Source organism: Haplochromis burtoni, unplaced genomic scaffold (genome assembly GCF_018398535.1).
Source record: "Haplochromis burtoni strain Fernald_Lab_line unplaced genomic scaffold, NCSU_Asbu1 Contig_8, whole genome shotgun sequence".
Classification (NCBI taxonomy): domain Eukaryota; kingdom Metazoa; phylum Chordata; class Actinopteri; order Cichliformes; family Cichlidae; genus Haplochromis; species Haplochromis burtoni.
Genome location: NW_024582369.1, coordinates 4,233,380 through 4,255,546, shown reverse-complemented (window position 1 = coordinate 4,255,546; position 22,167 = coordinate 4,233,380). Strand labels below are relative to the sequence as shown.

The following is a 22,167-nucleotide window of genomic DNA, read 5'->3' as shown; positions in this document are numbered from 1 at the left end:
TAAAGATTCTGTTCCCACTATTGACTTTGAAGGTCCTTAACTGTTACTTTCCCATCTGATTATGGCACCCAAGCATGACGGAGCGACTCGTGGCTTTGCGATACGGAGGCTGGGTTTCCATTATTCCCTAAGGCTTAATGAACCGATTTCCATTTGCTGCCACTGGAAGTTTTCATCAGAGTGGTTCAAGTGTTCATTTGCTAAATAGAGGTGCTCCTTATGTTAATTGCCCTGTTTATGGTTATATTGCAAAATAGCCTGTTTTTATGTAAGTGTTGCGGTCTGTTTACCTGTGCTTGTCAGTTTTGTAATGTGTGAGTGTGTGTATTATTGTGTGCGTTTGTGTGTGAGAATGCGTGTGCTTTGCATAATTGTACCTGCGAATGTGGATCTGCTGTATGGCAATGTGCTGACTAGAGAGATTGAGATTTTTTCACTCACCCATTTATCTTTGCCTGGAGCTGCCATTCTCTCGCTTATTGAGTATTGATCACACACACACACACACACACACACACACACACACACACACAAACATTTAAAGCATACCCAATTGTACTATATAAACACAGAGCCAGAGTATACGATCCGGAAAACCTGCTTAGGTCTTTGTATATCTCATTATGACATCTAGTTTTAGAATAAAAATCCCACTAATCACTATTAGATGCTTAAGTTTCAGTTTGTATTTGAAGATGGAGTCACCGAACTGGAAAAAATATTTCCACAGTTATTAACTTTATAGATTTGTTTCTGATTCAACCTGAAAGCAAAGCTCAAAGTGCTCTCTCCATAGCATTATGATGGGTTTTTAAACCAGCACCTTGCTTACATCTAGAAACTTTTGATACTGTTTGGTTATTGCATAGGGATTCTTTTCTTTTTTACAATTTCAAAAACGTCCACAGCAAAATTCCAGCTGCCCGTTAAGGGAGCTGACCTTGAAAGTGCTGGACCGCTGTGCCAGTTCACTGTAGCTGAGTTAAGTGGAGTAATGAGTTGGAAAGCACCACGATTCCAATGACTTTTCCTTCCTCTTTTTGTGCACATATCGCAATGGTACAAATTGCAGTCTTGTAGCACAATCATTAGCAGTCTATATTTTACCCATGAGAACTCTGTAAAGCAGAGCCACTGCAGAAAGGGTCCTATTAGACAAATATGTCCTCTAAAAGCACTGTTGCAGCTGACTGGGAATGCTTCAGACCAAGTAGTCTCCAAACCTTTGATTAGATGCATAAGTTTGACTCTGCTAAGTTACTCCTGCTCCTCTTGCTTGTGCTGCTTTTCTTACGATCACTCCCCTTCATGGTGTATTGTGACCCACAGTGCAGCCACGCCTATTTATGGAGTAATTATTCCTTCGGAGGTGATAACTCATTTTTTTCTGCCCTGTCTTCTCACTAATTATGCGCACATACTGTATACACCATTTACAGAATTAGTGCTAATGAGGCCACTGACTGTATAGCTAAGTGTTAAACAAGACATAAATAAAACTAATTACATCATTACTGGGATACTGTCTGGAGAGAGAGAGGGGGAGACTCTTTATGACTTCTATTCAATCCTTATCACAGAAGGCAAGAGAGAATGTGTTAAATACTAGGTTAATCAGAAAAATGTGCGCATATGAGTGTTCTGTAAAAATAAATGTTACTATTCTGTTATTGATTGCACTGTTGGACTTTCAGACTGCTTGGAAGTTGAGAGGTAATATAGTTTCACCCACATTAGTGATGCGAATCCACAGGAGGTGATGTTTCTTGCAGCGTTGGGGAAACTTCTTTGCCAAACATCTAATTATTTTACACTGGAGTGAGTTGAATGACAACCAGTAAATCCTGGGAGGAAATATAGCTTAGCAAAGTAGAACATAAAGTACTTTGAACTTATTTGTTTAAAAAAAAAAGTGATGAATCGATAAATATTCATCACTTTTTACTCCCTGGAGTAAAGGAGACGGTCTATACGAAATAATAACTAAATGGAGAAAAAGTCACATGCTTCAAAAAAGGGAAGGAATGCCCATTTGCTCACTGGTTGACAGGCATGTGCCGTATCATATTTATATCATAATATAAATGTATGATACCATGATGACATAAATGATGTAGCAATGCCTTTTAATTACACTTCCCAGCAGGCAAAACAAGGAGACTAGTCTGACAAAACACAATAATATAAAAGCGTAAAACAGATTAACTTCACCAAAACACACCAAGTACAGCCAGGCTAATAAAAAGGAGACACTTGCAATAAAAAGGAAGAGAAAATGCTGCCTGGATGTTACTGATGGAGTTTCATGGTGGAAAAGGAGGGCTTTAAGTAACTAGTTTAAAAGCTTGAACCAAGATACAACGTCCCAGACAGCTTTATTATGTAATAATACCGTGCAGCTCCTGAAGACTTACAAGGCTAAGTCAATTTTAAGTGTCAAGCACTTATGTTATTCTTTTGTTCTTACATTTGATTTATGCTATTTATGTAATGCTGCTGCTGTAAATAAAGTCACACTTCATCTGGGTTGCCAGACCATAAGTCTGGAAAAGAAAGATGCAAAATGTGCTTAGTTTGGTTTGCACTAACAGATGCTGCTGTCTGCAAGGTCCAGTCACAAACTAGAGTAAATAGTATAATGTAATATAATGGGTTTTTTTCTATATCATCATAAATGCAGTGCATATCACAAACTTTCTTGAAATATTGCATTATTTCTTATAACTTTGAGGATATATTGCTGACCTGGTCACAGCTGACTGCTAAATTACGCTGGAATAAAATATTAAACACTTACCATATGTGGAGCACAGATTTTAATGAATGGCTGTGCATTGAATGCATTGTCTGGGTGTGTCTTCTCTGAGGTCGGTATCAAAGACAAAAACGTTGTGGCACTTATAAGAGGAGTGTCCGACGTGGGTAATTTGGTCAGTGTTCTTTTGTTTAGATTTCCAGTTGAACCTCTTAAAATGTGGATGTTGAGGCGTTGATGTTGATAGTGATAAATGCCAGTCATCTAGTGTCGCACATGAGGTTGTGGATATTTATGAATCCCAAAAGCTTATATGTTAATAATGCCGTTGATCCCCTGACTTTTCCTATGGTGAAATTTCCTGAGTATAAGTGGATGAGATACCATAAAATTTGCAACACTTATTCAAGCTTGCAGCTGTCTGTCTGCTTTTTAATCTTGACATTTTACCTAAAACCGCTGTTGTGCCTACAGCCTCACAAAGCTCATCAGACCTTGTCAAAAACTGTCTACTCAGCCATACATTTTACCTGGATTTGTACAATATGCTATACCTTCTGAAAGTGTTCCCATGCAGTAGATATAAAACACGTTGAACACGCTCATATGACTTCTCATTGCGCCAGCGTGCATCAAAGTTTTACATGGTGCTATTATCTGCAGGCGAAACACTGGGAGGTAATGAGGAAAACGGCACTGAATGATAGCACATTAATATTTAATCAGGATGGCGAACTTGACAAACTCACAAACATCACTATGAAAATATTTTATTTGATAATTCAAAGGAGTTTTTGATGGGTACAGAGTTGTGACTGAAGTATAATAACATGGGAAATTAAGACTGAAATGAGAGCAGAAGCGTGTTTGAAAAGATTTGCGTGTGTGACAGAGGCTCTTTATTTTTACTCTGTTCCCTCTTAAGAAGCATCACAGTAAGGTGATGGTGCTGGTGGGGGAAAGAGCCTGCAACACCAGTGGAATAGCTGAAGGGAGAGGTCTGGCTCCCCCGTCCCTCCCAGCTGTGCACACACCTACCTTATTCCATTATATTTTACATATGTTTTATACGTTCTTCTCTTTGAAGGAGGACAAAATCCCTTTTGAAGATATTTTAAAATAATGAAAAAAGCAATCGCATACATAAGAGGAAAAAGAAGAAAGAGCAGAGGTCTTACTTGCTTACTTTGAAGATAACTGGGATCGTAAAGAATACTTATTAGAAAGACGAAGGATTTCAGAGATTCTTTAATAATGAGCGGTGAGGGATGGAAGTATTTTTTTTTTTAGTAATTTTTTTAAATTCAAGGGGAAATATTTTTTCAGAGAGGTAGCGGCGTACTCCTGATGGGGGGTAAAAGCACAGAGAGAGTGAGGGAGTTAATGCAAACAGTATTTCATCATGTTCTTCAAACATCAGCCTGTCCATCACAGTTTCAGCAGACTTTCTTTCTCACTCTGTGTTCTTTCTTTTTTTGTGTCATTCTCCTTTCTGTGAAAAACGGTGTCCAAGACGGTGCCAGCATTTAGAAAAAGAAAAAAACAACTCCCCCGCCCATTCTACCCTTACTTTCCTTCTCTCATCCCTTGACTGCCTCCTCTGACTTCATATCTTTCCTTGCTCCACTTTTAATATTCTCCCCTTTCTACCTCTGTTCCTTTCCTATCCCGCTTTTGAACAGTGAATCCGCCACCATGTCTGCTGCTGAGGCCACATCTAAAGGCACACAGGGATAGCGAGAAGAGGAAGAGACGCAGAGAGACAGACATACACCTCTGTTTTCAAGCTCACACATTTCCAGCAGCCATAATTACCTTATGCAAATAAGATCATGAAGTAAACCATATCATCCTGCTGGGCGACAACATATAAGGTGCCAAAAACCAAATTCAGGGGCTTATTTAATTAGAACAGAGGCGATGAGAGAGATGCAACATTCACCTGCCTGTAAGTTTATATGCAGGGGTGCACATAAGTGGTCCGCAGGTGCGCATTCAATGTCAAAATAAAAGACGCGCACCAGATAAGAAGTTGCAAGGCGCGTTGGCGTACATATAAAAGGCACTGTTTTTGTCCGCTAGAGTGGGATGTTCACGGCATATTCTGCTCCACATCTCTGTGCGTTCATCATTTGTTTGAAGCCAGCTCACCTTCTGCAACCACTTTTCCGAGAATACGCGCTTCATTTGTGGATCGGACTCCTTCTGATAGTTCTTTGGAGGTGGAGGAACACCAAAGTAATTGCTTAAAGGCGCTTGCTTCTTCGACATCTTTAAGAGTTCTAAACAAATGTCTGTCCTCCTCCAGAAAATCTTATGTACGCAATCGCACGTTGCAACTTCTTATCTGGTGCGCGTCTTTTATTTTGACAGCGAATGCGCACCTGCGGACCACTTATGTGCACCCCTGTTTATGTGACAGTTTTAATCATAAATGTGTAGCCACAATCTAACTTCCTATTGGCCTGAATCAAGGTGACAGCTACGGTTCCTGATACGTTTACCTGTAATCTCCCAACGTGGAATAGAAATAGGTGTATATTTGAAATTGCGTGATTATACTGGGGTGTACCAAGCAAATTGATATGTCTGGACCAAGATGGTCTGTCCCCACCTTTTTTTCTAAATTATTGCCATTTTTGAAAATAGCCTCATTAGTTTTTCACAGCAAAGCAGCAGAAACCTGTGAAGTTTTACATGCCACGCAGTGCAGCAGTGTTTGAAGCTCAGTGTGTGACACTGTTTAATGATGAGCTTTAAGAACGGTGTGCATTTGGTCCAACATGGCTCTAAAACCGTATAGTGCACCCTAGAATTTTATTTCAAATCAAATTATGGAGAGGAAAGAGAGACTCAGTTTGTCTTTGCTGGATTTTATGTTAAGTTGTGCTATATACAGAGCATGACTTCTGAACAAGTTCAGAAATTCTAAGTAATTTGCACAACAATCTGTGGTAATTGGACATTCGAGTGAATTTCATTTTTATTTTAAGCATAAAATACAGCCACATTAAAAACAGGGTTTTAAAGCACTCTGTGCAGTCCTGTGAAAAAGAAGTACATCATTGTTGCTTCCATAGGAATTAAGATAAATAGCAGCCAGGTGTACAATACCACAATATACCCAGGTGTGGACGTACAAGCAAAGGCACAATTGGAAAAAGACTTGTTTGGTCAAAGTTTCAATGGCCTAGTCAGCATCCACATGTGGCGCTCTTCCACATTGTTTCCTTTATTCAGTCTACCTCCCTTACCCCCAACCGGTTGTGGCAGATGGCTGCCTCCTTATTGTAGGGTCTTTACCTTCAAATATAAAGCGCCTCGAAGTGACTGCTGTTGTGATTTGGTGCTATATAAATAAAACTGAATTGAATTCCCGAGGCTGCTTCTACTGAAGGTGTGTTCCTGTTAAAAAGGAGTTTTCACATTATCCTCAAGTGCTTACTCATGGCAGGCCATCTGATTGTTGGGGTTTTCTCTCAGTTATTGTAGGGTCTTTAGCTCACGGGGCCTTGAGGTGACTCTTGTGATGTGGCGATATGATACGATGAAAAGAAGAAGGGAAAAATAACGGAAAGGGGAAAATGAAAAGAAAATGAATTCCTGTGGCAGGACCATAAGAGAGCGGTGCAAAAACATCAATGAACTGAAGAAATGTTGTAAATACAAGTGGGCCAAAATTCTTCCACAACAATAAAGTCATACAGGAAACAATTACATCATGCTGTTGCTGCTAAAGGTGGTTCCACAAGCTGTTGAAACTATAAATTTCTGTAATGTAATATTAGAAATTGAAAAACTACAAACCATCTCCATTATACAGCAAAAACCATAAATTAAAGCCAAGCAGCCAAACTGCTAAGAGACCCACAGTGCCTGTACTTTTTCGTATACCACTACTCCTTCTTCTACTGTTGAAGTCTAAAGCAGCCCCTGGAACCATGAGGGTAAAAATGTGAAATTTATTTTCCTTCTCACAGGCTGATCCAAAGGAGCTGATTCGATTGGTCACACAGCACGTGTCCTCGTATTCAGATTGGCCCGAGGAGCTGCAAAAGCTGATCAGCCAGCTGCATATGTACAACGAGCGTCTGACAGACTTTACCCAGGCACAGGTGTTGCAGGGGCTCGGCCGTGGTGTGGACGTTCAGCGGTTCAGCTCTGACGCTGATTACAAGAAGGAGACCATACTTGGTCTCACAGAGTAAGTGTGGCTTAAATGTTGGTACTTTTGGATTTGCACTGTAATTGGAAAGGTGTGCTTTTTTCCCCCCCTTTTCTTTGTTTCTACTCTGAAAGATTGTTCATACCACACACTTGGACATGAGTGGGAGATAATGTCAATTTCTGCTTTAATTAAATGAAATCTAAAGACTTTCTTTCTGTTTTTGTACCTGTGTGTTTAGGACACTGGATGATGGTGTGTACAGAATCGCTTTGTCTCTGGCTAAGCGCTACAGTGTTCCTCTGTGGGAGGTCTACATGACCCACCTCGAGTTCCTCTTTACAGATAGCGGGTATACACACACACACAAACGCGCACGCGCTCTGTTTAATTACATTTGTGCACACACATCTGTCTGTCTCTTTGTTTTCATCTTCAGATTTTAAACTCTGAAAAGTGTAGCAACGCTCCCTTTCAGTTATAACAAAACTTACCTACATAAAAAGCCAAAACACCGCAGGCTATATCAAACATGTTGGGAATATGTGTGTTTGTGTTTTGTGAGTGAGAGGATGTGAACCATCATTTATTTGCTCTCTGACTTCATAGCTGAGTGACTGACTAGCTCTGCACCTTTGCTTGTTTTTGCAGAATGCCAAAGCTGAGGTTGTGTATGTGTGTGTTGGTACGTGTGCACACGTGTGGCTCCGTGATAAATATCCACCTGTCACATTCCGATATAAGGAAATGGTTTATGGATTCCACTTAACAATAAATTACAGCCTATACTTTTCTCAAACCTGATCACAGCTATTCTGTGTGTGTGTTTCCTTCAAAACCTCAAGATCATGACAAATGTGTGAGGAATATTCTGCATCTGCAAAAGGCTTATTGATTTAACAAAAGGATGCAGGGAATGTTATAAATAGAGAAGAAATTTAAAGGGAAGAATAAATAGAGTCAAAACGTGTGCAAAAAGAATTTAGACTTTTATTGATCGTTGTAGGCAAATAAATTGTTTATGTTTTACAAATCCCACATGTTTAAGAGAAGCAGTCAGCTACAGTGCAGTGCCCAACAACTGAGTCCTTTGCTGAGGCCTGTATTTAAGTAGCATGGTTCACTTTACTTTAACAGTTGACCTCATTGCCAGTTTGCATATCAACACTTTAAACAGTATTTTAAATAGTACAGTGCCGTGCAGAAGACTTGAATCACCCCTCATTTCTTTGTGTTTTGCTTCTAAGTTGCCTTTTATGTGTTTTTTTTAAAGTGGTCTTGAGCAATTCTCCAGGTTTTCTGAAGGTCTTTCAAAGATTTTCTTTAAACATTTATGTATCTTAGCCTGGTGTCCTTAAAAAGAATTTGCGGAAACTGAACAAGTATAAGACAAAAAGAGGAGGTAGCAGGCTTAAAAACATTATCATAATACGTTAACAGTAGCTGATCTTTGATTCCATGACCTGATCGGCACTGTATATTATCTGGGACGGAAAGGGTAAGGTTGTTAACAAACTTTTTTCCTAAGAAAAAAAACAACAACAGCTACAAGTAGGTTGGGGTTTGAAGCCTGTCACCTTTTAAAGTTTCCCTCAGAAACAATCATGAAATGGAATCTGTTTCTCCATTAGAGATACCAAACATTACTGTCTTTCAGAAGAGCTGGCAATTTTCCTTTCCCATGTGATGGCAGGGTAAATTGTTAAAATCACATTTTTTTTCGCTGACATAGATCAACACTCTAAAGTCAATGTAGATCTCAATATGGTTACAGAAGAACAAAGTTAAAAATCCATAAGTATATTTCAGATGAAGAGAACTCTAAGGACTCATTATTAGTTTAAAGCACATCCACAGAATCAGTGTGTGCTTAGGGGGTGAGAGTGGGAGGTAAATAGATGGCGGGAGAAGAGATGGATGATAGAGAATGAGTGTCCCTGAGACAGTCCTATTAACACAAAATGTATGCTTCAGAAGAATCAATGTGCTGCTAAACACTGCCGTCGTCAGCTGTTCTCTGCCTCCGTGTATAAAGCTTTGTAGATGTTTACAAGTTCTCTTTATGGACCTGCTTTTTAATGACATCCTAATGACAGCTATAAATCTATCGAAGAGACTTGTCCAAACACAGAAATGGGTTCACATATTGGTCAGTGGAACCATCTGTTTACAGTTTTGGCTTTAAATCTCATGTCTAGCTCCACCTTTACATATTTGTTTCACATAATGACAACTTTTTCAAATATTCATGATTTGGTCTGTTGAAAAAAAAAAAAGACTCATCTTGATCCAAGCCAACTGAATTTGTGAAGCACTTTAAAAACTGCAACCGCTGACCAAAGTGCCAAACATAGGAATAAAAATCACTACAACTAAAATACAAATAAAAATAAAAAAAATATATAAAAATATAAAATAAAAGCATCAATAAAACACAGAGCACAATTAAATATGAGTGAATCAATAAAATCAACATTTCAAAGTAGTTTGAAAGATGAGCAGAAGAGGTGTCTCTGAGGAGCGGATTTAAAAATCATGAAAACCCTATGAACTCCCATCACTGATACCACTTATGTTTACTTGACTGTTTTTAGATCTTCATATTGAGATTCAGTTTTTGAATTTCAGGTAGATTAATAAAACTGATCCAAACAAAACCTCATTTGACCCTCAAAACGACACAGCTCCAAGTTCCTCGTGTCAGTTCCTACCTGCTGCCAGCGGCTGCTTGTGATGTATTTTCTGCACATCACTGTGTTCCCATCATGAGAAATAAATAGTCTTTTGTGGCACGTTCCCTTCAGACTAATCCCCAGCCAAGATGTGTTTTGCTTTGAGCCTAATGAGGAATCCTCTGAGACAGAGAGAACACCTTTAAAGTTTGTACCAGCTCTCTTCAGGTGCACATCTGGTGACCTCATATGGCAAATTAAAGTTCACATCATATCAGATAATGGCTGTGTTCTACTGCCCTAACAGTACAACTCCAAAGGTGCCAAATGTATATCACTATATAGTCTTTAACACTGAGTTGATTAGAACTGCTCCGTCCCAGCTGATAAAAATCCGAATCAACAAAAAGAACTTCAAGGATAATTTTTCTTATTAACTTATTAACTCCTACAATGTTAGAACCCAAACAGAGATGATGATCTCAGATAATATTTGTGTCTCTAAAATCAACTTCACCAGGACTTCTGCTTTGCTCTGTCCAACCTGGCCACTTGACACTTGAGACAGTTCAGGAATCTTGCAGGATGCAAATTATATTTATACTACATCTTAAAAAGAATATTAAGAAAACACAGTCTACCTTTCCTGTCAGTGCAGCTGCACTTTAACTGCTATTTCTGAATAGATTTGTTTCTGGCATTATGCATATTGTATATTTCAATACTTTTGTGCCAGATATGACTAATTAGCAAGTGACTGACTTGACTTTGAATTTTTTGAATTTTCAGTATAAATTAAATTGAAAAATAAAAATATCCTGCAATATATATTATGTTATATATTCCTCTCATAATATTGCATGCCCATAGATTGCATTTTTAAAAAATATTCTCAGCTAATGATGACAATTTAAAAAAAACAAACAAACAAACCCCACATTCCTAGCATTCGGGGGTAGTGTGAATCTTGCTTTAGCTATACACAGGTTAGCTGCAGTACTGCCTGTATTGAGTTGAACGTGTTTGCTCTGTAGAGACTGTTGATGTACTCTGCACTGAGATTCTTTAAGGATTGAGACTGGACTTCGACCATGACCTCGGGCATTACTCTAGGCATGCTTTTTGCTGTCATGGGGGACAACCAGAGAGCAGAATATGGACAGTGAGGTGCAACAGCATAACCTTTGGTTCCTCTGATGTTTTCACTTGTACAATAAAAGTATACCTGACCGTTAAAACAATGGATATTTTGGTGTCTTAGGAAGGTCATTTTGACATGCTGGCATTTATCCCTCTATGACATGTGCAAACTTGTGCCACAATCTCCCAAACAAACCAGACGTCCATCCCCAACTCAGCTGTTCCTGGGCTGTTTTTGAAGGTTAGATTCTGAATGTTATGAAGACATGTTTTTAAGCTATTCTAGAGGCAGGATTTGAATTTGATTAGTTATTTTGATTACAAAACATCTGTAAAAATAAAAGCTCTCAGATTTAAAGTTATTTCTAATTTAAATGAGAATTGGAACCAGTTCAATGAGGAAAAAAATACGTGTATTTGTTAATGTGAGTTCAATTACAGCACACGCTCTCTGTATGTAATTACTTCTTCATAATAATAGTGAGAATTTGGTAGTGACATATTTTTGATGTGTTTCAAAATGTGTATCAGGGAGAAATATTTTGCAGTTTTTTCACTTTACATGACTCCAAAGTGCAAAAACACTTTCACAGCCCTGTGCTGGACAGTCATTTGTAACCTGGTTAATAAAGAAGAAACCCCCCCCCACAATTATAACAGCACTGACATTTTAAATGATCATTACTGCTCTTCCAAAGCTCACCTACACTTTTGTTCTTCTTGCCACTTTAATTAAATATGACTCACAATTTTATTATACACTTAGGTCTATCAAATGTGGTTAAAGTGCAGAATTTCAGCTTTAATTCAAAGGCTTTTACAACATTTACATTAATTGTTTAGGAATTACAGGCATTTTTATGCAAAGTTCCCCATTTTCAGAGGCTTTTTTTTTTTTTTTGTCCAAAGGCTAAAAATTATTAGAATTTGCAATGTGAGACATGTTAACTTTTTATTTTATGTCAAATGAAGCAGACATAATATTAGAAGTGGATTCAAGGTGTTGAATTTGTATTTTTTCTTCATTGTAATTTTAAATATGAGACCCCAAAAAGATGTCAGTCCAAATGAGGGAAGCCATCATTCGGATGAACTTAAATCAGCAGCTCGGCAATGCCAAATGATGATGGTGGATGATGACACAAAACTTCCACTTAAATTTCAGCTAAAATACATGCAGACAGAATTAGTTTCTGGTGGGAAAAAAAACCATCTTCACAACATCTAATCAAGTCAAGAACCCCTGAGGAGGTACGACTATCATTGTCATGAATGGGATTACAAAAAGGTAAAAACCAGTGGGTCCACTCAAAATCAGGAGGGCCAGATTAGACCTTGCCAGAAAACATCTAAAACTGCACGCACAATTCTGGGAGAAAGAAACTCACTGGAGAGATGAAACCAAGATGAACTTGTACGAGAAGGAGCGAAACAGCTCAGGATGTGAAGTATATCACATCATCTGTCAAACATGGTGGAGGTAATGTTATAGAATGGCAATATGCGGCTGTCAGTGGAACTAGGTCACCAGTTTTACACCAGTAAAGAAATGGGATATTCTTCTATTTTTTGGGTTGGCTGTGGTTCAGAAGGTAGAGCAGGTGGTTTTATTCTTGGCTGCTCCAGTTTGCATGCCAAAGTACTGTTGGGCAACTAAACCCCAAGTTGTTCCCGACGTGTTCATTGGAGTGTGAATGTTAGGTAGAAAACACGCATAGAAAAAAAATGCTTTTATGAATGTGTGCAAATAGGTGAATGAGGCCTGTAGCAGAAAATACTTTGAGTGCTCAAGCAGAGTAGGAAGCGCCATAATTGAACTAGTTCATTTACTATTTACCATTTTAATGGTCAAGTTAATCTCAACCCAACAGAGTATATTTATTGAATTATGTTATTAAAATAAAATACAAAATTCATAAAGAGTCACAAACAAGCAGTAACTGAAGGTGGCTGCAGTAAAAGAAAGTAAAAGGAGGAAACAGCATTTGGTATCCATGGATTCAAAACTTCAGGCGATCATCGACTAAGTATAAAGAATAACCTTTTGTTTTAAATTCTGTTGTGCTTATCTATTAATTTTGAGCCTCTGAAATGGGGAAGGGTCTACAAATGTCTGTAATTTTTGAAACCCCCCTGAATCAAAGCTGAAAGTCTGCGCTTCAATCATAATATTGACTGATTTTAAAATCCACTGTGGTGGTGTACAAAGCTGACTTCATCCAGCAATTTATGGACCTAAGTGTTATTCTCCCCTGGACAAATTGGCTCTTTACTTCAGCAGAGTTTTATAACAAACAAGAGAAGACTGCAATGTGACGCTCCGGATATCACAGAGAAATAACCACAACCAAGATAAAGTAGCAAACTGTGTTGTGTGAGGAGCGAAATGCCACCAAGCAAACGGCAGTAGGTAAGCCACTACGCAGCAAACTTTTAATAAAGCTATCAGGCTCTATATATGTTGACCGAAAACACGCTGCCAGCTGTGGATACTGAGAAGAAGATATGCTCCTAATGTGAGCAAAGATGCAGTGAACACCTTTTGTCAATTGAAAGAATAGAGGGGCAGGGAGGAGATAACAAAGCAGAGCTTGGCATGAAAACTGAGCACTCTCTGCCAGCTTCTGTGCCTTTGTGTAGTTGCTCATAATGCCCCTCAAAAAAAGTCCTGGCTGGATAAGTCGCAATTTCTCTTGCAATTCTTCTTGCGTCGCAGTGTTTTTAGGCACTTTGGAGCTAGTGTGATTAACTAGTGAAACATCAGACTTTGATTGGGGTGACGGGCCGCCTGCGTACGCTTAAGAGGGAGACGAGAGGAAGAGCGAGCGAGGGAGTCTTCACTCTAAGTTAGTCGTTCTGTTGACTCCAGCCTTATTAGAGCCCCTGTTGTGAGGATGATTAGTGTTATTTACATTATCGAGCTTATTGTCAGCTGCCGTGCCGCAGCCAGGCTCTATATTTTTTTCATTAGCGAAAGCCTGACAGAGAGCCCAGAGGAAGCATTGTTCCCTTTGATGTTGTCCCGTTCTGACAGATAAACAGACTTCCACTCACACAAACGCACTCCCATGAAGCCACAGATTGCTCGGAGCCCCTCGGTGACTTCAAGCAACTAGCTTTACTTCGCCTTTGCCTTTTCGTTCTTTGTATCGCTCCCTGCTTAACTTTTGTTTGTGGTTCTCCAAGTTGGTTTTTTTTGTCATCCTCTTTCCAGTGTTTTTGCTTGTGTTCTTTTCACTTTTTCTTTTGCTCTTTAGACCACCTGCTGATCTTGACTGAGATTTGTAGCAAAACACGCTTAGCAAGGATGTGCACACGTCTTGTGCAACCTAAAAAGCTCACTGGATACATTATTTCCTTCCCTGGGAGCTCGGATATCTCCCCTCACATCAACTAATACGTTCCCCGCTATTGCTTTCCTTCTCTCTTTGTCTCTGTCTTCTCTTTGTCATAGCCTCTTCCCACTTTACCTTATTTATGTCTGAACTGATCAGCTTATTAAATGTATTCTCAGTGTGGTCTATGAAATCTTTTTTTTAAATTTATTTTTGTTGTTGTTGGAGGGACTGTATGCTTTGTGATAAGCCTGCAGATTGCTCTTGTGTTTTTGCACCACTGTTTTTAGCGCTACTGTTTTCAGAAATGACTTTGGAGCCAAATAGTCTCCATTGCTGGTAGTCTTCTCTTTGATTTTCTGTTGATGAAATGTGTGGGTTTTTCTTTTTTTGGTTAGCTGTGTTTTTTTTCTCATCTCTTTCAGGCATAGTGGCTATTGCTGTCTATATGAAAGGCTCAGATCTTTTCCTTTCTGATGCCTGAAACTTCAAGTGTTCACACACTGCGTACCAATAGATATTTTTTTGTGAAGCCATTACAAACAGCAGGTTTTTACAACCACATATGTAAAAGCTTTAAACTGATAGTAGGCCAGGCTATTGTTGTGTGTTTACTACAAATCCAGCTATATAAAATTATATTTTCATTTCATTTTCTGCACATTTTTCCCTGTTTTTCTTATTCCATTCCCGTTTTCTCTTCCACAGCCTCTCCACCAAGGATATTGAAACCCGGAGCGAATCCCTCAGCTTGTTTGAGACTTTAAAGTGTAACCCTCAGGCCTTTTACAGCCACATGACGAAGTATGTTCTTCCCACTGTGGAAGGAACCGACCTCAACCGCCTGCTCTACTACTACACCTTACTAGATGCTGCGGGCTGTGAGCCTTACGTCACCACCACCATTAAGCCAGACTCTCATGTTAAACTGCTCAAGAAGCTTCGGGCTGTTGCCAACGGTGAGGTGTACACTGTTTATGGTGATTATATAGTATATGTAGTTCATAACTGGCATTTTGATTGTTGTTCTGACAAATCCCCCAGCTAAAACGTTTTGTTACTGACATAACCACGGTTCTCTGAAAACCAAGTGGGGAATCTTATAAAGGGGAAGTGACTTCTTGCATGACCAATCACAGGAGCTCCACTAACACCATGTTGGTCTAAGACAGACCAGTCACTGTAAGGACACAGGGACCCCTGACCCACTTTAAAATACATTTTAATCTATAACAGTTAGTCAGATTTATTTAGTACTAAGCATGCCATTACTGTTTTACAACCCTGTGCCAGGAAAATGATAGATATGAAGTCCAAGCAATAAATCAGATTAATTCAAATGGAATTTATTATTATAAAACAAATAAAACAACAATGAAGTCTGGAAGCCTGCAGTATCAGCAATATTGGCAATGAAAAGATGTAGTTATGGTTTTAAAAAAATTCTTGGCTTTTATGTTTCAGGATTTAATAAAGATCATCTGGTCCTTAGCATGTTTTAAAGTTAGGCAAATACAGTTTCAGCTAAACTATAAAACATACACCACATCAACCCATGTCATTATTTAACAAAAACTAAGCCAATATACAGAAGCAGTGTGTGAGGAACTGAGTACGTCCCATGATTCCCTAGCTTGTAGAAGCACCTTAAGCAGTAATAACTTGAAGTAATCATTTTTTGTATGACTTTATTAGTATCTCACATTGTCGTGGAGGAATTTTAGCCCATTCTTCTTTACAGTGTGGCTTCAGTTCATTGAGGCTTGCAGGCACTCATTTATGGACAGCTCTCTTAAAGTCCCACCGCAGCAAGACTCCGGTTGAAATAATGGAGGTTCTGAATGTTGTTTCCCCGGGGACATTCACTGTGGCTCAAGTGAAAAAGAAAAGTTTGGACATGAAAGATGATATGAAAAAGTACTAACAGACTGCAAGAAAAAGAAGAAAGTAGGCAAAGGACAAGGAACATGTGATCCGTCAGCTCTAGAGGAGAAACTCACTGCAATGAAATATAAAGAAAGAAAAGAAAAATCCAGATTCTCCAGCTAATAGCAGGATAATGTGAATGGTGACATTTCACAATAATATAAATAATTTTTAATGAAGATAATTTAAGAAAAAAAAAAGAGATATTTTATACATATATTTTTTAACTTAAAATGTTAAAATTTACAGCCTCCCATTTAGTATTTTGCTTTCTTTACATGCAGTTTCATTTTTAATTTTTTCTTATTTAACTGTAATTTTGGCTTATTGTGTTTTGGAAAACTGTAAATAATGACCAAATATGACGACTACTACTACTAATAATGATCATAATACTACTGCTAATACTTGTAGTAATAATCATAATAATGAAAACAATGATGATAATGATGATCATGGTATTAGTAGTACTGCTAAGGGTAGTATTCATTTTAAATACTTGGTTTTAGACATCCTAAGACAGCCAGACCTTCATTTGTTTGTCTGCATGGTCAGAGACTTTCTGAGAAATCACTGAAATGTTCTTACGCGTGATTTACGTACACACTGAGCGCGAGCGAGGGTTATTATTCCACAAGCCTTGTGGTTTGTTCTGATGTAGCTTTGTAAACCAAAGCCATGTTTCCATGTTGTTTTTAGGCAGAAGAGGCTTTCTCCTGGCAACCCTTCCTAGCAAGCCTTGTTTGCCTTTTTTTTTAATTTTTTTTTTTTTTTTTAACCGTACTGCCATAAGCTTTAACATTTTACATGCTAACTGAGACCCAGGGAGTTTGAGATGTAGATCTTGGGTTCTTTCATTTTCATTGAGTATTGCACTGTCTGACCTTGGGTGAATTTGCTGAAATGTCCACCCATGGGAAGATTGGCAGCTGTGAATGCATTCGCTTTAGAATGATGAACTTCAAATTGTTTGGAAAGGGCCTTATAACTCCGATCAGCAGCAACATTTGCTTCTCTGATGATATTGCTGATGTCTTTCCTCCATGGCCTTTTGTTAACATACACCTCAATGCTCCATTACCTGTGATAGCAGTAAAGGCGTGTTTAGCTTTTCACACAATGCTTGTGCATTGTGTCTTGGTTTTTGTTAAAATGATAATGATGTGGTGCAATATATCATGTGTTTTGGTTAATCTGGTTGTTGTATTTACCTAATATAAGACCTGGTAATGAATCTAAGTAGTAAGTTATTGAAGTTGCAAATGCAAATAGCTGATGCCAGGCACAGAGAATAGAATACAAAGTGCGTCTGTGGGCCAGCATTTTTAGACGGGAGCTCCCAGGTGAGAGTGTACACGAGTTGATGACCCTCCCATGTCAGGCAATTATCCAGTCCTACAAGGAATGCTAGACTCTTTGACAGGTTGTCACTACTGAAAAAAAAAAACCCAAAACAAAATGAACCAGAAAAAAAAAATCATGGCAACATTTCTTGCTTTTAAAATTTCTGTATAATTCCACTTATTTAAAAAGCGTTTTGTGTGAAATCATGAGGGAAGTCATTTTGCATTCGGCAAACAGGGTTATACTTTAGAAAAACAGAGTGCTGCCATTTCTATTTGCAGACTAAATAATAGCCTTCTTTTACTGAAGAATGCAGTTTCTGAAGAGTGAAACGCAACAAAAAAACAAATTCATAGGGATAGTGCACCTGTTACTGGTGGGGAAAAAACACCTCTGGCCTGTGCTGTCAGGAAGTAAAAGTCCAGACTTGAAGACAATCTGTCTCGACATGACTGATGACTCACACACAGATGCTGACATTGCTTCTGGTCAGCGGTTGTCATGTGGAATTTTAAAAAAACAACAACTGACCATCTGAATAAAGCTAGTCGCTAACGTTTGACTGGGAAGAACAAATAAAACACCTCCGATGACATCCTGATAGTGCCAGTTACACATATTATCCTTTATGTCTGATTCATCTTGCCCTTTGATCTTATTCTGCTTCCTTTTTTCCCTATTAGCTCATGTAGATGTTTTCAAAGATGAAGAGTAGCAGGGTTGAACCATGCAAAACTATAACGATATGGCTGTGAAGTGAAAAAGGAAAACAATTCAGCATCAATCCTATTGATATACCAAGGGTCTGAGAGAAAGCATTGCACTCGGTCCTCTCCCAGGACATCATGTCACTGGTTCAGCGCTCCAGGCTAGAGTGCTCAAACTTTGTTGCGTACGGGTGAAGCTGGTGTCACTTCTTGGAAAAGTTCAGTAAAGGTCAGCCAGGTGTCAGCTGTGTTTTCACGCCTCACTTCCTCCTTCTGCTCCTGATAGCGCCACAGCTTTTACTGGTGACACATGTCTCTGTTTAACACACTGAACCACACATGCCCAAATCACGTACACACACAACACTGAGACATCCACATCAAGACTGGGATGCAGTTTTACATAAAGTAAGAAAAATGAAATTAACTTTAAATGCACTAACTCCCACTGCTGCTTTTCAGTTTCACTAATGCACAATTACTGCCACATCACTATATTAGCATCTCGCTGTTTTCTCCCGTTTGTGCTTCTATCGCTTATTTGCAACTCACAATGACAGCGGGTGAAGGTTTACCACTCAAAGAACTGTTTTTCTAGGCTGAAGTTAGAGATGTATAAGGAAATTGCAATCACATGTGCAGGTGGTCTGAATGGGACCTTTTATGAAGCAATCCAAATATAAGCCCAGCTCTTCACAAGGGAGACATAAACCTTGTAAACAAAGCAAGATGAGGCTCAAACTGCATCTTCTGGGCAAAAGGTTCCTCAGCAGTTGATGATCTGTGTAGAAGATGAACAGAAGACTAGTTAGTCAATAGACAGAACAATATGAACTCAAGGCAATTTTACATTGTTAAGTCTACATTTACTTTTACAGTGTTGTACAAAACTCTTGAGCCTTAATTCCTTTTTGATTACCTCCACTGAGGAGGTTATAATGAAACTTTATAGAGCTATTTAAAACTGTTTCTTACTGCCACTGGTGTACTGACAGCATAGTGTAAATGTTGTCAGTACACCAAGTAAATTGTAAATCTGATGTCAATTTGGACCTCTGGCCTCTTCTTCAAGGTCAAATAAGGTCAGATCTTCATAAAATGCCTTTTATCATTAAAACTAGTAAAAATTATAATACCTTTTTTGTAATGCCAATATTTAGGGAATGATACTATTATATTGGTATTCTAAATATCTAATATTTCTTATAGTTTGTATGCAAATATGTCACATTTGACCGTATTTTTACATTTCACATCTGCCTTTCTTTCAAGTTGACCTTACACTAAAAGTATTCAAATTAAAGCATTGTCAAGAGGAAGTTAGAAATATACTGTAGTATAATATTATATAATACCCTCAAGTTAATATTGTTATTAACAAATCAAGTCCCCTTATCTATTACCTACTCCAACATAATGTTTGTATAATCAGAGTCAATATCTGTTGCTACCCTTATCTGATTTTTACTGAACTACAAACTTCTATCAACTTTGTAGTTCTGCCTTGGTGGAGGTTTGCGCTCTGCTCCTAGAGTACTTCTTTTTTTATATTTTTCTCCCCACTAGCCAGACTTTCTTGTAATTTTTTTAAACTGCTTGTGAGCAATAGTTCTTCAGGTTTTCTGAAGGTCTTTCAGATTTATACTTTGGACACTGCCTACTATATCACTCATTTTAAGCCCAGTCCTTGTACATGAGCATTTCCAGAGGAATGCTTTTTATTTGTTTAGCCACTTAACATTGGCCTATGAAACCAGACAAGGCCTAACTGAAGGTATGAAGCAGGGTTGTGCCTACACATAATGAAAAACTTGGCAAAGAACCTATTTTAAATTGTATCTTCAATTTTGGAGAACTTGTTACTAGCAGCCTGTCACAAAAACCAGCTGGTTTCATATGCTAGATGTGGCGTGACGATGAGACACCATAGAAAATAAATAACAGTGAGTGACTTCACATGGCCACAGGCAAAATAACCGCAGGCGAGCTCAGCACAGGACCTGATAATAAACTCCCAAGCAAGTGACTGAAGCGGCTACCAATGAGATTCATGAGTACTATTGATTGAAACATGAACTGGTAGTAAGTACATTAAGAGGTTACCTAGGTAGCCGGAGCCTTGCATGTCGACCGGATGTCACCTTCAAAGTAATGTCCGATGAGTGAATTGGTTTCAGTGGACTCAACTTTAGGAAAGGGAAACTGGGAGAGAAGGTTCAAATTACACAAGAAGGCAGTCTTTGGAATGTCCTTCAAGAAGCCCGGAGAATTAATCCTAAAGACTACTTCCATAAATGACAAGAAAGCTTACTTAAAAGAGTTCAGGCTGTGTTGAATAAAGGTGGTCTTACCCAATATTGGCTTTCAAGCTCAAGAGAATTGCACAAACTCTGTTTTAGCCTTATTTACGATATTTGCATAAATTTTGCCACATTTCAATACATTTCGGCCCCTATTTCCCATTTGTCTAGTAAAATATAAAGAATCGAAAGGTGACTCAAGGCTTTTCCACAGTATTCTGTTTTTAAGAAATATTTTATACAGAATGCAGAATAACGTCTTGATTTCAGGGAAGCATGGATAGAGCTGCTAATGTTGCCCTAAACCAGCTTAAAAACACAGAAAATAAAAGAAAATGGATGCACTAGTTTTAAACAGGCAGCATAGGTGCTGACAGTTGCATAAATGCCGTTCAGCCATGGGGAGAACCAAAGTCCATGCTTTATTGCACCACATAAGCTACCAGGAGTTGCAGCATCATGAGTACTAATAGATTAATGCACACGCATATACACACTAAGCCAGATTGACTTTATATGCATGCACAAGCGCATATAGTGACTTTGTGACAATAACACTTTCACGCTAACACCTTCTGTACTGTATGTCTCGCTCTCACTCACTCATTCACACACATGCACACACATACTGTTGAAACATAACCCACGTATTCACACTTCCTGCAGCAAAACTGATACACAGGCTGTTGCCGTGTCTCTGGGGCCTCTAACTTTCTACCAACACTTTCCAACTCTTCTGACATGCTCATTCAATATGACTCATTTGCAGTCCTGAACAGACACATGCAAACTAGCCCACCCAGATGTACTTACAGAGGCTTTCAGATGAGTTGGAGACAGGTGGTGCTCATCACATTTTTAAGACACAGTACCAGGTGACCGTCTGAGCGGGCTCTAGTGGAAAGGGGAAAAGAGAGGCAATATGAGGAGTGGGTGGGGCAGGTGAAGCTGGAGGGAAAGAGTACATATGTAAGTATTTGTGGTTTACATGTCTGTCTGGGCCTGTCTGGAAGGTGTGTGCGTGTTTGTGTATGTGGGTTCAACCTGGAAAGTTTTGTGTGTGTGCGTGTATGCTTGTGATTGTGTGAATGATTTCAAGCAGCATTGACAGAACCCTCCCCACAGGCAGACCCGTGTTAAAATATTTAAAGCCCAGACAGGCCATGTAGCGTTGCTACAGTAATGCGTCTGTCTGATAGCGCTGGAGACCAAGAGCACACCACCGCCTCTCTCGCTCTCTCTCATACACACACACACACAAATGCCTACTCCGGGGGTACTGCAGTGGTAAATATGATGCACGCAGACAGTTTGACAGTCAAACTGTACATGTTTGCATGCAGGCAGAGACGGCCGGCACCCCTTTCACACGCAGGTCACACGCGATCCTTGTTGTTCACATCCGCTGTTTACTCTTTCCTGAGATGCTTTTCATCTCCTGATGCTTTTCTGTCATGTGATGGAATATTCAACGTCCTGTGCAAATCTCTCGTCTGCTTGGTTGTCACAGAAAACAGAAAGAATAGTAATACAGAAGCCATGCACTGTATGCACACTATAAAAATGGTACATTGTGTTCCCCTTCCGACACAATGCAATTTTATACTCTGCCGTGGAGAATAAACATGCTTATTGTTCATATGTAAATACTCTTTTTACAATTCCCATTATTGATCTTGATGTTGTAGCAGTAAAAGGACCTTTGTTATGCCATGTTTAAAGTACCTTGAGCTAAACATAAAGCTAATGTAAAGCTACTACAGCTTTTTGTAAGTGTTCAACATCAACCTTGCATAATTGAGACATACAAAGGAGTGTCAAAG

General features: G+C 38.9%; 1 protein-coding gene and 1 long non-coding RNA gene across 5 annotated transcripts in view; one reads left to right on the top strand and one right to left on the bottom strand.

The window, feature by feature from the left end:
* nbas (NBAS subunit of NRZ tethering complex) overlaps window positions 1-22,167 on the top strand; it is a 175,070-nt gene that overhangs the window by 93,830 nt on the left and 59,073 nt on the right. For all 4 annotated transcript variants that reach the window (XM_005914315.3, XM_042226834.1, XM_005914316.3 and 1 more), the window contains exons 42-44: window positions 6,736-6,959; window positions 7,162-7,272; window positions 14,776-15,026. In XM_005914315.3, the coding sequence (XP_005914377.1) occupies window positions 6,736-6,959; window positions 7,162-7,272; window positions 14,776-15,026 (586 nt within the window). The remainder of the gene's footprint in view (window positions 1-6,735; window positions 6,960-7,161; window positions 7,273-14,775; window positions 15,027-22,167) is intronic.
* Window positions 17,205-21,233, bottom strand: LOC121815494. The gene is made up of 3 exons (XR_006055139.1): window positions 21,158-21,233; window positions 20,148-20,246; window positions 17,205-18,825 (listed from the first exon to the last, which is right to left on the bottom strand). It is a non-coding gene; the product is annotated as an uncharacterized LOC121815494 (long non-coding RNA).